The 17,273-nt window shown below is 35.1% G+C and overlaps 1 protein-coding gene across 13 annotated transcripts in view; it reads right to left on the reverse strand.

The window, feature by feature from the left end:
• Positions 1–17,273, reverse strand: part of PIBF1 (progesterone immunomodulatory binding factor 1) — a 212,218-nt gene that overhangs the window by 150,630 nt on the left and 44,315 nt on the right. For 11 of the 13 annotated variants that reach the window (XR_003791696.1, XR_003791697.1, XR_003791695.1 and 8 more), the window contains 3 exons: positions 12,400–12,508; positions 11,947–12,128; positions 10,483–10,608 (listed from right to left, as the gene is read on the reverse strand). Coding sequence is in view for 9 of the 13 variants with exons in the window: in XM_029209987.1 (XP_029065820.1) it covers positions 10,483–10,608; positions 11,947–12,128; positions 12,400–12,508 (417 nt within the window). In the remaining 4 variants the exon portion in view is untranslated. The remainder of the gene's footprint in view (positions 1–10,482; positions 10,609–11,946; positions 12,129–12,399; positions 12,509–17,273) is intronic. The other 2 variants (XM_029209990.1, XM_029209989.1) reach the window with 2 other exon arrangements.

Consider the following 17,273-nt stretch of genomic DNA (forward strand, 5'->3'; position numbering starts at 1 on the left):
GACATGTTAAATTTAAGACGCTTATTAGATAACCAAGTGGAAATGTCATGGAGGCAGCTGCAAAAGACATCAAGGAGACAGGAAAGACCAGTAAACATGCCCGTGAGGAAGGGGAACAGTCAAAGTGTGGGATCCTGGAAGCCATTAAAGAGAGTGTGTTTCCAGGAGTAGGGAGTGATCAACTACATTCAATATCGCTGTGGTCAAGCAAGGTAAGAAGAGAACCTGACCACTAGACTTTTTGGGAACATGGTCTCTGGGGGCTGTGATAAGAACAGCTTTTTTGGACTGGTGCGGGGACAAAGTTTGGTAGTGGAATTTTAAAAATGAGGGTAAGGAATGAGTATATAAACTCTGCAGGAATCTGGTCACAAAGGGGAGCAAAGAAACGGGGCAGTGGCTGGAGGGGGAAGTGGAGATAAAAGAGGCTTTTTAAAAAGGGGAGAAATAATATGTTTATACATGGCAGAGAGGGGAAAACTGTCAATATAGGAGACATAGAGGAGAATTTCTGGAGTGTGTCCTTATACAGCAAGAGGGGATGGGCTCTAGTTATAAGTGCAGAGTAGTGTCTGAGAGGCAGACCTTGTCAAAAAATTATACCATTTTATAGAAAAATAAAGGCCTCTTCCCTAATTTTCAAAATTACGAATGCTTTTACTGCTTTTATAAAGTTCTAATAATCCGCACTCAGCCCTCAAGTGTGAAGCAGGGTTTGCAAACTCTCTTAAAAGACCGAGTTTCTTTTCTAAAAACATTGCCACTAAAATTAGAGTTTTTCTTTCTTTTTTTTTAAAAATAAATTTATTTATCTTATTCATTTATTTTTGGCTGTGTTGGGTCTTCGTTGCTGCATGCGGGCTTTCTCTAGTTGTGGTGAGTGGGGGCTACTGTTTGTTGCAGTGCGCGGGCTTCTCACTGCGGTGGCTTCTCTTGTTGCGGAGCATGGGCTCTAGGTGTGCGGGTTTCAGTAGTTGTGGCACACGGGCTCAGTAGTTGTGGCTCGCAGGCTCTAGAGCACAGGCTCAGTCGTTGTGGCACACGGGCTTAGTTGCTCCGCAGCACGTGGGATCTTCCCGGACCAGGGCTCAAACCTGTGTCCCCTGCATTGGCAGGTGGATTCTAACCACTGCGCCACCAGGGAAGTCCAAAATTAGGTTTCAATAAGAAATCTTTTGTCAATTTTCATAGCCTTGCCCAGTAAGATGGGAGTATGCATTACACTGCAGAGTCAGAGCTACCTAGTTTCACCAGTTAAAAAGTCTATGATCATAGACAAATAACAGCCTCTCAGTGTCTCAGCTTCCACATTTGTAAAATGGGGATACTAATACCTACAACCTCATAAACTGTCCCATTTAATTCTCTCTATAACGTATGTGATACATCTATTTATGTATACTCAATAAATAGTAGCTATTGTTAGTATGTTATCTAAATATGAAAATCTAGGGGAGGGGTGAGATAGGAGTATGGGATTAAAAGACACAAACTACTATGTGTAAAATAAGTAAGCAATAAGGACATATTGTACAGCACAGGGAATTATAGTCATGATTTTGTAATAACTTTAAATGGAGTATAATCCATAAAAATACTGAATCACTATGCTACACACCTGAAACTAATATAATATTGTGAATCAACTATACTTCAATACAAAAATTTTAAAATATGAAAACCTAAATTAAAAATATGAAGGTATTCACTTAGAGAATGATAATTAGGGCAATGTTTCCCAATATTTTTTATTGTATATAAAGAAAATTATAATATTTCTAAGAGTACCATGGGGAAAACAGAGAAAACTGCTGGAGAAGCTTCATCACCTTAAGGTCCCTTCTTGCCTCAGGGCCTTACCTGAGAAGTGAGGGGAGTTGTATCTGGGGCACAGTAGAGAAAATTTTCTAGTTATAAACTATGTGATCTTACTGTTGAAAGAAATTGAAAAAGACACAAATAAATGGAGAAATGTTCTGTGCTCATGGATTGAAAGAATTAACATTGTCAAAATGTCCTTATTATCTAAAGCAATCTACAGGTTCAATATAATCTCTATCAAAATCTCAAGATACTTTTCACAGAAATAGAACAAAACTTTCTGAAATTTATATGGAACCACAAAATGCCCTGAATAACCAAAGCAATTGTGAGAAAAAGGAACAAAGCTGCAGGCATCACACTCCCTGGTTTCAAACTATAGTACAAAGCAACAGTAATCAAAACAGCATGGTACTGGCAGAGAAACAGATGCATAGATCAATGGAACAGAATAGAGAGCCCAGAAATAAACCCACACATATGGACATTTAATTTATGACAAAGGAGCAAAGAACATACAGTGGAGAAAGGATAGTCTCTCCAATAAATCGTGTTGGGAAAACTGGACAGCCACATGCAAAAACATGAAACTAGACCACTATCCCACACCATACACAAAATTTACTCAAAATGGGTTAAAGACTTGAATGTAAGACCTGAAACCATAAAACTCTTAGAAAAAAACATAGGCAGTATGTTCTTTGACATCAATTTTAACAATATTTTTCTAGATATGTCTTCTCAGGCAAGGGAAACAAAGGCAAAAAGAAACAAATGAATTACATCAAATTAAAAAGCTTCTGCACAGCAAAGGAAGCCATTAATAACTCAACAATGACCCTAATGAATGAGAGAAGATGTTTGTAAATGATATATGCAATAAGGGGTTTATATCCAAAATACATAACGAACCCATACAGCTCAACAACAAAAGCGACCTGATTAAAAAATGGGCAGAGGAGATTAAAAGACATTTTTTAAAGAAGACAAACAGATGCCCAACAGGCACATGAAAAGATGTTCAAAACCACCAATTAATAAGGAAATGCAAACCAAAACCACAGTGAGCTATCACCTTCTCCTGACAGAATGGCTATTAACAAAAAGGCAAGAAATAACATGTGTTGAAGAGGATCTAGAGAAAAGGGAACCCTTATACACTGCTGGTGGGAATGTAAATTGGTGCAGCCACTATAACACAGTATGGAGATTCCTCAAAAAATTCAGAATAGAACTACCATATGATCCAGCTACCCCACTTTTGGGTATATAGTCCAAGAACAAGAAAACACTAATCTGAAAAGATATCCACACCCCTATGTTCACTGTGGCATTATTTACAATAGCCAAGATATGGAAACAATCTAAGCCTATCAACAGGTGAATGGATAAAGAAGGTGTGGCATATATATATATATAACACGCACACACACACACACACACACACACACACACACACACACAAACAATGGAATACTACTCAGCAATAAAGAAAGATGAAATTTGCCATGTGTGACAACATGGATGGACCTTGAGGGTATTATGCTAAGTGAAATACGTCAGATGGAGGAAGACAAATATCGTAAGATCTAACTCATATGTGGAATATGAAAAACTGATAAATAAATAAAAACAAAATAATGAACAAACCAAACAAACACGTAGATACAGAGAATGGAGTGGTGGTGGGAAGGGGAAGGGGAAGGCAAAATGGGTAAAGGTGATTAACTGTATGATTACAGGTGAAAAATAAAATTTTGGTGATGAGCATGTTGTAGGGTATACAGAAGTAGAAATACAATGCTGTACACATGAAACTTATTTAATGTTATAAATCAATGTTACCTCATAAATAATAATAAAATAAGTAATAATAAAATTTAAAATTTCTTAATGAATAATAGACAAATAAACCATGTGATCTTAGAGAAGTACTTTGGGGCTTGATCAGAGCTGCCATATCTGTAAAACATCAGGAATTAAGTGTTATCTTCCTTTCTCAATCTTGTCTACAACCTTGAGTTAATGGCCGTGCCTAACAATCCACCTCTCTGAGACCAGGAAAGCAGAAGAGCTGGAGTTATTCTGGTCCACTTCCTGTCAATAACCAGGTCTTGTCAATTCTACTACCTAAATAATCTTTAAATTCAGCTCTTATTCCATTTCTCATCTTCACTTAAACTCTGCAACTGTCTCCCAACCAATCTTTCTGCCCCCATGTCCTTTTCAACCATAATCCACCTCACACTGCAACCATGGTTACAAAAAATGAATATATCATGCCACCCTTTTACTGTAAAACCTCCCCACATAACCTGACAACAGGACATTTTAAAATCTGACCCTACCCTTTACCAGCCTCCCTCACCACCCTATGAATGATACAATGAAGGAAAATCTAAGTTTTTGCATAACCCGAACTGTCCTTGCTTCATACCTGGAACACCCTATACACCTTGAAATTCTTAAATATTATTAATTAAGCAGTGAATGCATGTGTAATCACCTATAGGCATAAAGAATATAGTTGACAATAAAAGACAGCTAACAATAAAATTTCATTTACAATTATTTGAGAAGTTAAGATACTGAGTTATGGCTTTATCTGTAAAGCCATATACTTTCAGAATAGTCTAGCTGAAAAGATAAAGTAGAATATTCTTAAGTTTTTTCATAAAAGAACTTTAAAAATTATACAGGTATCTGGTAGGATATGAATGAAAGAAGTTTGTTTAAGCACTAATGAGGACATATATTTCTTAAATCATGAACGGAACCTCTGTACACTAGTTCCAATTCACCTATTGTAATGCATTAGGTATACTCAACTAACCTTTGTAAATAAACTTAGATTCAAGATTCAAAAGTGTTTATTATCACTCTGAGATTCTATGCATATTTTAAGTTACGTCATTAAGTTTGTTCTTGAGTACTTTTGGAGGATGATAAACTATGGTCAAGATAGCTTTTCTTGATACGGTGGGAAAATAAAATCACTAAAGCAATACTAATTGTTACATTTAAAAACATATTTTTGATCCCTTTTCCCTACTGCCTTCCCCCTTTCAAATAACTGTAGAGCAATTTGAATTTCCATATTCTGTGCAGTATAAAGAGTATAATGAATATCTCTAACAAACTCATCCTTACCCTTTTTACAGCATTACTATGAGGCTAGCTCTTTCTGTGTTTATAATAATGAGACTATTTATAATAATGAGCCTTTCTTAGGTAAAGGTAGTTTTACTTTCTGAGAAAACAATCAGCTGAATTTATCTCCTCTTATTTCATTATCTCACAGTATTAATCAGGAACAAATAAGTTAGCCATCTTATGCAAAAATTTGGACTGAAACAAATGGCATGCAGACTCTCTGTCTATATTGTCTCATTCAACACAAGTGGTTAAATGCCATGGAGATCAATACTTAAGAATAATTATATGTTTTGTAATAGTGCCTTTCAGTGACGATAAACAATTCCATAATGTTACCAGTTTTCTTTTACATAATGCTCATTTTACTTAAATTGTCAACACAATGGATAAAATAATTTTTTAAAGTATTTCTCATAAGCAAAAGGTATCTAAATAACTACCATTTACATACAGATTTATAATTTATACTGTACTTTTTACACATATTATCTCATTTATACCTTACAGATCACCCTGTGAAAGAGTATTATGAGCTCATTTTATAAAAGAGAAAATTAAACTTCAGCGATATTAAGTGACATATTCACTCAGCTAGTAAGTGGCAGAGCCAAGGTTTAAGTTTAGTCTCATTCCAAATCTCTTTCATAATATACTCCCTGTTCAGGGAATAATGCTTTTCTTCCAAATGTGCAAGACGGTCCTACTATGTAAGAAGTTTTTTATACAATAAATCTCACCACCATAGTGAGTTTCACTCATTATTTCCCACAGCTCCAAAATATCATTTTAAAGCAACTATATATAAAGTACAGAAAAAGACAAGAAACCTAACTCATAGACTGAGCCAAAGCATACATACACATTATAATCCCAACTATAGTATTTTGGATGTACCCAAATACCCAAGTTCTTTCTTTGCTTATCTCTGCCTTTTCTTAGGTCTTTATCTCTTCTCTTCCTCTTCCCTCTCAACCCCTTAACTTCACAAACTACTGGTATGACTGACTGCAGGGGCAGATACCAAGATTGCATGGCATGAATTCCATCTTTCTTTTCCACATCTAAGAGGAGAAAATAAAAGGCACTCTCTCTCTCTTTTCTTAAAGCAGTAAAATTACTTTATTAAATCTCAACCCTTGAGTACATATCTTTTTTTTTTCTTTTCCACTATGGTTTATTACAGGATATTGAATATAGTTCCCTGTGATATACAGTAGGACCTTGTTGTTTATCTATTTTAGGTAAGAGTAGTTTGTATCTGCTAATCCCAAACTCCCAATTTATCCCTCCCCCACTCCCTTTCCCCTTTGGTAACCATAAGTTTGTTTTCTGTTTGTGAGTCTACTTCTGTTTTGTAAATAAGTTCATTTGTATCATATTTTAGAGTCTACATATAAGTGATATCATATGTTATGTCTTTCTCTTTCTGGCTTACTTCACTTAGTGTGATAGTCTCTAGGTCACCCATGTTGAAATGGCATTATCTCATTCTTTTTTATGGCTGAGTAGTATTTCACTGTATACATATACCACATCTTCTTTATCCATTTATCTGTCTATGGGCATTTAGATTGCTTCCATGTCTTGGCTATTGTAAATAGAGTTGCTATGAGCATTTGGGTGCATATATCTTTTTGAATTAGAGTTTTCTCCAGATATATGCCCAGGAGTGGGATTGCTGGATCATATGGCAACTCCATTTTTAGTTTTTTAAGGAACCTCCATTCTGTTTTCCATAGTAGCTACACCAATTTACATTCCCACCAATAGTGTAGGAGGGTTTCTTTTTCTCCACACCCTCTCTGTCACTTGTTATTTGTAGACTTTTTAATGATGGCCATTCTGACCGGTGTGAGGTGATACCTCACTAAAGTTTTGATTTGCATTTCTCTAATAATTAGCAATGTTGAGCATCTTTTCATGTGTCTATTAGCCATCTGTATGTCTTCTTTGGAGAAATGTCTATTTAGGTCTTCTGCCAATTTCTTGATTGGGTTGTTTGCTTTTCTGTTATTGAGTTGTATGAGCTGTGTGTATATTTTGGAAATGAAGCCTTGTATCGCATGCAAATATTTTCTCCCATTCCATACGTTGTTTTTTCATTTTGTTTATGGTTTCCTTTGTTGTGCAAAAGCTTGTAAGTTTGATTAGGTCCCATTTGTTTAGTTTTGCTTTTATGTCTACTGACTTGGCAAACTGACCTAAGAAAACATTGCTATGATTTATGTCAGAGAATGTTATGCCTATGTTCTCTTCTAGGGGTTTTATGGTGTCATGTCTTATATTTAAGTCTTTAAAAAGGTACTCTCTTAATATCCCCCAACGTATAGAAAGCAAACCAAAGGCAAAATATATTTCTCTAATCTTATTATTTAACTTTCTCCTAAAAATGTTTATTGGCCAAGAGGCAAGGAGACTAAGTACCAATATGCCAGTGTAAGTACTTTATCCATTTTAATTCATATTGTAACAGCATACTTTGCTAAAATAAAACTGACACAATTAAACGTATAAGTCCAAAGCACATGATTAATTTGCTCAGACACAAAGATATCTAAATGTGTACACTTGTGTTTTCTGAATCTCATGTTTCATAACAAGGAATACTAAAATCCATTCCTTAATTATTTTAAGTTGTAAGATTTAAAAAGAAATAAGTTGCAATTTATTTTTACCTTGTGAAAGACCAGTGGAACGTAAGCTCTAACTATAGTTAAATCCTGCCAGAATGAAGAAACTGGGATTAAAAAAGATTCAGCCACACAAAACACAGGGTTGGATTATTGTGAGGTTAATACAATGATAAAGGTGAGCCTATACTACATACAGCTGGCTAAAAGTCCTGTGCAATTCAAATGTCTTTAGGCCTGGGATGCAGTTTGGCACCACCTGGTGGCAACCATCCACCCTAGCTTCAATATCCAAGGGGTCATTCTGGATCCGGTGGCTGACTGGGGTTTCTAGGGCAGTAGCCCCAGTCCCAGGAATTCCCTGACTAGGTGGTATCCACTTTGACGTGGCTATGGAGTCAGAACAACACAGGGAAAAAGGAAACCTGTCTTCAGCTTCCCTGCTTCCAGAAATGGTTCTGTCGACTGTTTCTCAACCTACCTCTACCAATCATCTTAGAGAATAGGGGCTAGTTTACATCAATTTATGTTACCAGGGAATGCATTTTAAAGGAGTCTTTAAAAAGTAAAACAACAATGGCAACAATAAAAACCAAAAAATCAGTGCATTCTCAAAATGATTACATACCAAGGTTTATGTGGCTATGTGAATTGTTTGGAAGTAATCACACGTTACCATAGAAACAATCCCATAAATTTTAAGGTTATTAAGTTGGCCAATAAAAGCCTTTATTATAAAATCCATAACAGAATTGAGCCACAGGACTATAAGTACTTGTTTGTAAAACAAAATAGTAGTATCACCTATGCCACAGGTCTAGCTCACATCTAGATCTTTCTCCTGAGATTCAGACCTTATATAATCAACTTTTCTATTTGCATATGTCACACAAACTTAATGAAACTAAACTAAATTTGTCATGTTTCCCAATTAAAGCCGTGTCTTTTTCTAATGCTTTAAAAACTGCATCACTATCCCCGCAGCTGCCCAATCAAGAACCTGGTGACATCCGTAACTTCTCACTCCCCAATCCAATCTAGCCAATGAATCCTCCTGACTGTTTAGTTAGGTTAGTTCCATCTCCTGAGCACTTTTCCAATCTGGCCCACTTCTCCCCGCCTCTACTGCTACTAATCCAGTTCCATCTTCACTACCCGTCTTGATAAGGGAAACAACCTCTAAAAGTGGCCTCTTTGTCTATAGCCTTATACTCTTCCAGTCTATCCTCCACATCACAGAATAGTCTTTTTATATAAAATTAGATCATATCACGCATATTCCCCAAATCTTTCGATTGTTCATGGTCTTAGACAATAGCTCAAATGCATGATTTGGACCTGTTTCCCTCTTCTGTTTCATCCCTTACAACTCGCTGCCTCTTGGTCTATGGTCTAACCACTCTGAATTATTCTATTTGTTCAAACAACTTCATTTTGTCTTGCCTCCAGGGTGTGCATTAATTCCCCTAATTCCCTTCCCTCCCATAACTGACAGTCTTACTCTTAGTCATCATGCAGGTGTTGCATGGGTACTTCTCCCTCCATGTAGTCTTCCCTGATTCCTCCCAGGGCTGAGTTAGATATACCTTGAGTCTATGTGGTCTCACCCTGTGTATCTTGCCATTTGCTCCATTATCATCATACTTTTGATCATTGTTTCTCTATTTCTCCATTAGACTACCAGCTTTGCAAAGGCAGAGGTCACCACTGTATCTATGGCATCTGACATGTATCTAGAACATGGTGGACCTTAATAAATATTTGGTAAATAAGTAAATTTATTGTTCTTAGAGCTCAAATGTAACCTTCTCTAATATCAACCTTAGTCTGATTTAAAGTCTTGCTTGTTGGCAAAGATAATAGCATACACTCAAGTCAGTGCTGATAAACTAGTATGACAATTAAGTCCATTTCAAAAATGTTTCCCTCTAAAACATCAACTTTGAAAAGCCATATGAACCATAATGATGGTATATAAAAATAACTGCTATTGAAATAAGTAGCATTTATTTTTCCCTTAATGCTGCCAATCTCTAAAAAAACCTAATATATGCTGTTCTAAAAGTAACTGCATGAATAAAACTGATCCTTCTTAAAGATTATCTAACATGTCTTTAGGACCAGCAGCTATATGAGGCATAAGCAATACTTCATATTATTATTCCAGCTTCTAAAAATTTCCTGGAGAAATCACTGGCATATTATAGGAAGAACTACTGGTATCTCTTAGTACTCTCTAATTTCCTTTTCATTTCTGTCCTTAATCTGAACTAAGGTAAAGGCAAAAGGAAAAGCTAACAGGGTAATAAAAAGATAATAGGAATACCAGAATAAACAGGCCTAACATCTGATAAATGCTGTTCTAAGCTAGTTATCAAAGACCTTAGAACTTTAATATTCCATTATACTTAGATTTATGACAAATTTTCTTTAATGTATTAAAAAAGACATTATGTCATGAACTAAAGTTTAACTTTGATAAAACTATAAGCTTCGGGCTTCCCTGGTGGAGCAGTGGTTGAGAATCTGCCTGCCAATGCAGGGGACACGGGTTCGAGCCCTGGTCTGGGAAGATCCCACGAGCCGCAGAGCAGCTGGGCCCGTGAGCCACAATTACTGAACATGCACATCTGGAACCTGTGTTCCGCAACAAGAGAGGCTGTGATAGTGAGAGGCCCGCGCACCGCGATGAAGAGTGGCCTCCGCTTGCCACAACTAGAGAAAGCCGCCACACAGAAACGAAGACCCAACACAGCCATAAATAAATAAATAAATAAATACTTAAAAAAAAAAAAAAAAAAAAAAAACCAAAAAAACTATAAGCTTCAAACAAAGAGCAATAAAATATCACATAAACTTCTTGGTTTTTTTTTACCTGTTTTCCCGTTCATACATTTCCCTGGAGGCACTTCGAAGTTGATCAATTTCTTGATTAGTTTTCAATCTGATTTGTTCCAGTTCATCACGTAGCTTATTTTCATATTCTGTTTTATAATGGTCTCTGCAAAGAGTCAAAAGGAATATCCTTTTTTTCTTTGTTTGTAAAAGAAATAGGTCTTTGCCCTTCATGTAATATTTTAATATCTTATGTCAAATATGTTCTACATACAATGTTACTTGAAAAACAGTTTAGATATAAAGCTTTAAAATTCTTAAAAATACCATTCCAAACTAGTTCCATCTGAGATTTTCTTTTAAACATATTACCCTAAAGGCTTAATTACTATATAAAATGTTCATTCATATTGAATAATTATTCATCTTCAAAAAGATTTTACTAATTTAACGCATATGGCAAAAGACTTGAAAACTAATGCATTATGGAAGGTCCTTCGTTTACAAACAATGATCTGATGTGGTGCATATTGGAAGACAATTAATCTTAAAAAAAATGACCCGAATGTACTCTTTACAAAACGTTTCCTTCTAAGCACAACAACCATAGCCACTGTGATCTCTTAGCAAAGTCACAAAGCGTTACACAGGGTATTAGCAGAAGCACAAACTGATGAAAAATATCACAAGCTGGGAAAAAAGTTATTAAGAATAAATAATTCAAGGATTATAAAGGCTATTGGTATAAAGGAACAGCTTATTCATCTACTTGAAGAGAGAAGACAGGATTGAAATGCAGGAGTCTGATTCCAGAGCCTGTATCTTAAACCAGTACTCAATGCTGTCTCTCCTTATTCTTTTATGTTTCACACAGTCAAGAAAAGGTCAGCTTAGTCAGGCTCCACACAATTACATTTTCTTCAAAAATATACTTCTATAAAGATATTTATATACTTCCATAAAACATTTATGTAGAGATCTTAGTCACTGGGAATTAAAAAGGTTATATTGGGCTTCCCTGGTGGTGCAGAGATTGAGAGTCCGCCTGCCAATGCAGGGGAAACGGGTTCATGCCCTGGTCCGGGAAGATCCCACATGCCGCGGGGCGGCTGGGCCCGTGAGCCATGGCCACTAAGCCTGAGCGTCCGAAGCCTGTGCTCCGCAACAGGAGAGGCCACAACAGTGAGAGGCCCGCGTACCGGAAAAAAAAAAAAATAAATAAAAAAAAGGTTATATCATAAGAAAAAATAAATAAAAATAATCATAGCGTATATATCGCTACCTAAAAGAAATAGGCTCTTGGTTGTTGGAAAAAACAAAATATCTTAAGAAAAAAATCAGTTAGAATATGAGTAACTTATGAGGAAACAAAATGAACGATTATCGTAATATCATCCTATAGACCTTACAAAAAAATCACTATTCTTCCCCAAAGCCATGAGTTCCCTCAAAGAAGCTGGTGTTAATTTATATCTATTGATATGGAAAATAATGTAAATCTTACCTTGATGTTACGTACTTTTCATACATCTCTTCTCTAGCCTTTTTGGTTTCTTCAAGTTGAGTTTGAAGTCTTTCAAGACGATCCTCTTCATGGGCACAGCGAACACTAAGCTCCATATTTTGGCGGTTGAGATATTCTTTATCCTTTTGCAGTAAAGTAACAGTATGCTGTAAGGTGGCTACCTACACACACGCAGAGACAGACAGTGTCCAGAGCAATGTCATCTTACTTTTCAAGGCTTACTGAGTTATTTTCTTTCATTTGTGCTTCTGTTCAACATATAAAGAGGGATAATCCTTACCATGAAAATTTTCATATAAACAGAGCTACTAAAAAATCCCTTCTTTCTAGCAATTACATCAGAAAGGAAGAAAAATGTCCCTCTCACAATTCTGCCCTGAGCTGTGTCCACAATCACGGTACAATAAAATACAAGTGTCTCTATAAGCTTACCTCTTTTGATAATTCACTTCTTTCTCTAGCTTGAATTATGTGAGAGGCTTCAAGTGTTTCATGTTTTCTCCTTAAGTCAGTTACTTCCTGTTCAAGTGCATCACGCTCACTATAAAATTCAAATACATTTATTTATTTTTACTAAAATAAAACTCAAACACATATGTAAATTCTATGTCTCTTTTCATAACGAACATTTTAAAAGCATCGATTATGTTTCAGGAAACTGAACAGACACTTCAGTGTCATTCCATGAACGATAAAGTATCTGCTTTTCAAATTTAGAAGAGACTCTGTTCAAGACCTTGTTCAGATACATAAACATGAATTTATTATCTTCAAAAAATAAGTATGTAAGCTACACTAATCAGCAAAGTAAATAATAAAACTTGCTAAGGTACACTCTGGTATCTTTTCATTAATCATCTTCAGTCTAATCTCGAAGCCAAAACTTTTAAAGAATTTAAAACATGGCTCTAGGCTTTCAGTTGTTAGGCTAAAAAGGCCTTAAATCATCACTCAGATTGCATAGATGATACACAGGCAGGCATTCTTGTGGTTATTTCATTCACAAATTGTTTATGATTACCCAGAGATTCTTATTTCCATTTTCAGACCAGCTCTTTCCCCAACACAGCAAAACCAAGAACTGGACCAACCCTACAAACAGGTATCTTAAAAAATGAGCAGAGAAATAGATTTGCTAATTCTTAACTTGTTCTCTGCAGTGAGAATCAGTTCCTTTGCACTTGATTTCATTTACTCCCCTGGTGTTTCCATGGAGAGAGCTATTAAGAACTGTTTTTCTTTTCATTAGATTTTCAATAACTCATTTAGAAAGATGACTTCTAAGATTTCTTCTGCTTAACGAAGTATTATAATTATACTTGAGCAAAGCACAAGTTGAAAAATAACAATCACCCATAAACCCACTAATTAAAGATGACTATCAATATTAATATTTTGGTAATATTACTTTAAGTATTTTATGCCTTTACATACAAATGTTTTTATTCTCACAAAGTAAGGACTTTTGCTATGATTTTTTAATGTAAAAAAATAGATTATAAAGCATGATACAGCAAAATACTCATGAACTTGCTATCCACAGCTGATGACAGTTACATTTGTCTATATTTGCATTAAAGTTTTGTTCTGTTTTTTAAAAAGATAGAACACTATGAGTAAAGCTGAAGTTTCCTATATTTTCTCACTGTTCCAATATCATCCCCTAGATACAATTATAAATTTCCATATCATGTTTTTTTACATACTTTTACTCACCAATTGTTAATATTTTGTCATATTTACTAAATATTACTTTGTCATATTTATTCTCTCCCTGTTGTTCATATATGTGAATAAATATATATATATGCATTTACATATATAAAAATACATACACATATACAGGTATACACATCTACACACACGCACACAATTCTACATGTGCATTTTTTTCCCCCTCAACTACTTGTCATACGCAGACATTAGGTCCCTTTATCCCTAAATAATTTGGTGTGAATCCAAAGGTTAAAGATATTCTCTAATGTAATCAGAATATAATCATCGGGACTTCCCTGGTGGTCCAGTGGTTAAGATTCTCCCTTCCTTTGTCTTTCACGACATGGACCTTTTGTAGCGCACAGGCCAACTTTATAGAATGTTGCTCAACTGTCATTTGTCTGATGTTTTTCTATGACTAGATTTAGATTAAGCATTTTGGGCAGGAATATTACAGAAGTGATAATGTATCCCCGATACATCAAATAAAGATATATTGAGATGATGTCACTTAATCTCATTATTGGTGACAATAACTTTGATCATTCGCTTAAGGTGGTATCTGCCGAAGTTCTCAACTATAAAGGTATCTTTTTGCCCTTTGCAATTAATAGGTAATCTGTGGGAATTTTTTTCTTTTACAACATTTCAGTTTACTGAGTCCTATAAAATAACTGGATAATTGATTCTACACACTTTCAGTGACATCTGAAAGGAAGAGATATTCACCCAGATTTGCTATGGGATATATTTTAACATTCTGCTCTCTAATATACTTTTACCCAGTGGCTTTAGCTTCCAATGATGACTCTAAATCAAACAGTATTATGAGGTTACAAAATAGTAATTCCAATAAGCATATGTATTTATTGGTTGGCATTCTACTGTGAAGATCCTCTTTATTTACTAGCACACACTCAAGGACTCTTATTCTGTTCAATGGATTGTAACTCATTATCGTTAATATTCGTCTTGATATTCAAGTTGTACCTATTTGGCCAGTTGGAGCCCCTTCAAACTAGCTATTGTGGTGTTGAATTGGAATTAGAAATATCGGTATGATCTTATCCATAGTACGTTAAGCCATCCTTTCACTTGCCTCTTCATTGCGCCTCTGCCTACTGAAAGGGCCTAGAAATAACGTTCAATGTAGCAATGACCAAGACCCAAATCTTAATTTCTGAATAGCATTCTCCACTAAAAGGAACCAAGACTCCTTAAAGAAAGGGCTGAGGCAACGAAATCACAAAATAAACCTGAGAACTTTCTGTTATGCCAGAAAGTTTAGGAACTGCCTGCTTTGGGGGTGGGAGGGTGGGGAAGAAAGAAAGAAAGAAAGATGCGCACATGCATTTTGCTTTTTAAAATTTAATATTATGTGTTTGACTTATCCATATATACATTCAGATCTAATTTAATGATTTTAATTGTTATGTAGAATTACATTATAAAAATAAATCACAATCTATTTTCCATGCTGCTGTTGAAAAGCATTTGAATTTTCTAATAATGATGCAGCTAACATCCATATATCTGTTTGCTTTTGCACATTTGTGAGAATTTATCAAGGACATAAAAGTGATTTTTTTTCCCCCAGTTTATCTTATATGTTTGTGACCAGACCATCTTTTAAAAATCCATTCTTTCTATTGAGTGAACCAAAGGATTCACAGTTTGAGCCACTCTTGCTTGGTTGTTTTTCTGTTCCATTTCTAGCACATGATGATGCTTATTATGCTTTTATTTCTTAGGTTTTCATTATAGAAAATAAAACACACATAAAGAGAGATGCTAAAGTGAGACACCTCCCCACCCCCACATTCATCACTCACCTGCAAGAATTATCAACTCAGGACTCATCTTGGTTTGTTTACCCTTCATTCATGGCCACCCTGGATTATTCTAATGACTATGCCTTCTGGTTTTCTCCTTTCATATTTCACTTATTATTGCTATAGATTTATAGTGGCAGAGAGGACATCAAAACACCAACTCAAAGTGTCATCTTACCATCACAACCTACTTCATTTTGAAATGATTCTTTTGAAATCTAGCTTTCTTTGAAAGCCCAATAGTATAGCTGTCATGGATTTCAAGCTCCAACAATCACTATATTTTGACATAACAGTGCATACATAATAATACATAATGCATGTCAGTCATGCTGGGAGTAGGAGCACCAATGTTATATCCCCCAGATCCTGGCAAATTTACTTATGGCGTTTTACAATTTATAAAGCATTCATTCAATTAACAAACACTCATTGAGTGACTGCTTTAGTTCAAGAATTATTTTAGGTGCAGGTAGATGTAGCAGTGAACAATTAGGATCATCTCTCTCTATATATGCATACATATATATACTTTCATAAATATTACTTTATTTGATCTTCTTAATTTATATAGTGCAGTTATTGTATTAGCACCATCTGAGAGATGATAAAACTTTGGCTTAGAATGTTAAGATTTCCTAGGGACATACAGCTAAAGTGGTGGTTCATTAGTACATTCCAGCAAAAAGAAAATTCTTTGCCTTAGCAGCAGCACAATAGGAAACATATCCTCAGAAAGTATTATTTTTTGAAAGTATGTGTGCCTTTTGTCAAAAAGGAATAGCTGAAAAAACTTTAGATAAAACTGCAAAGTATTTAAATTGATGCCATAAAATAAAAATAATCAAGTAAGATTTCAAAAATATTTACACACATAGGATTTCACTGGGTTCCTATCTTCTAAGGCATCACATTTTAAAAGACAAAAGCAGCTTCTAAATAAAATAAAAACAACTGACATAAAAGTACAATCTAAATCCAACAAACTGCCAAAACTGCATGTTTCTGTGCAATGAAGAATAAGGTATATGTCAAGAGAATAAGAAGACATAAGGTATATGTCAAGAGAATAAGAAGACAAGCCACAGGCTGGAAGAAAATATTTGCCAAAGACATATCTGATAAAGGACTATTATCCAAAATGTATAAAAAACTATTAAAACTCAACAGTAAGAAAACAAACAACCCAATTAAAAAATGAGCCAAAGACTTTAACAGACACCTCACCAAAGAAGATATACAGATGGCAAATAAGTACATGAAAAGATGTTCTGTATCATGTCATCAGGGAAATGCAAATTAAAACAACGAGATATGACTACACACCTATTAGAATGGCCAAAATCCAGAACACTGATAACAAATACTGGCAAGGGAGTGGAGCAACGGGAACTCTCATTCATTGCTGGTGGAAATGCAAAATGGTACAGACACTTTGGAACAGACAGTTTGGTGGTAGCTCACAAAACTCAACATATTCTTACAATACAAGTATGCTCATGCTCCTTGGTATTTACCCAGAGGAGTTGAAAATTTATGTCCATACAAAAAACTGGCACGTGAATATTTATAGCAGCCTTATTCCTAATTGCCAAAACTTGGAAGCAACCAAGATGTCCTTCAATAGGTGAATGGATAAATTATGGTACATCTTGACAATGGAATATTATTCATTATTCAATAGCACATTATTATCCAGTGAATATTATTCAAAAGAATACTACTCATTATTCAAATGAGCTATCAAGCCATGAAAAG

The sequence above is a fragment of the Monodon monoceros genome, unplaced genomic scaffold (assembly GCF_005190385.1).
Source record: "Monodon monoceros isolate NGI ecotype Baffin Bay Population unplaced genomic scaffold, NGI_Narwhal_1 Super_Scaffold_8, whole genome shotgun sequence".
Taxonomy (NCBI): Eukaryota; Metazoa; Chordata; class Mammalia; order Artiodactyla; family Monodontidae; genus Monodon; species Monodon monoceros.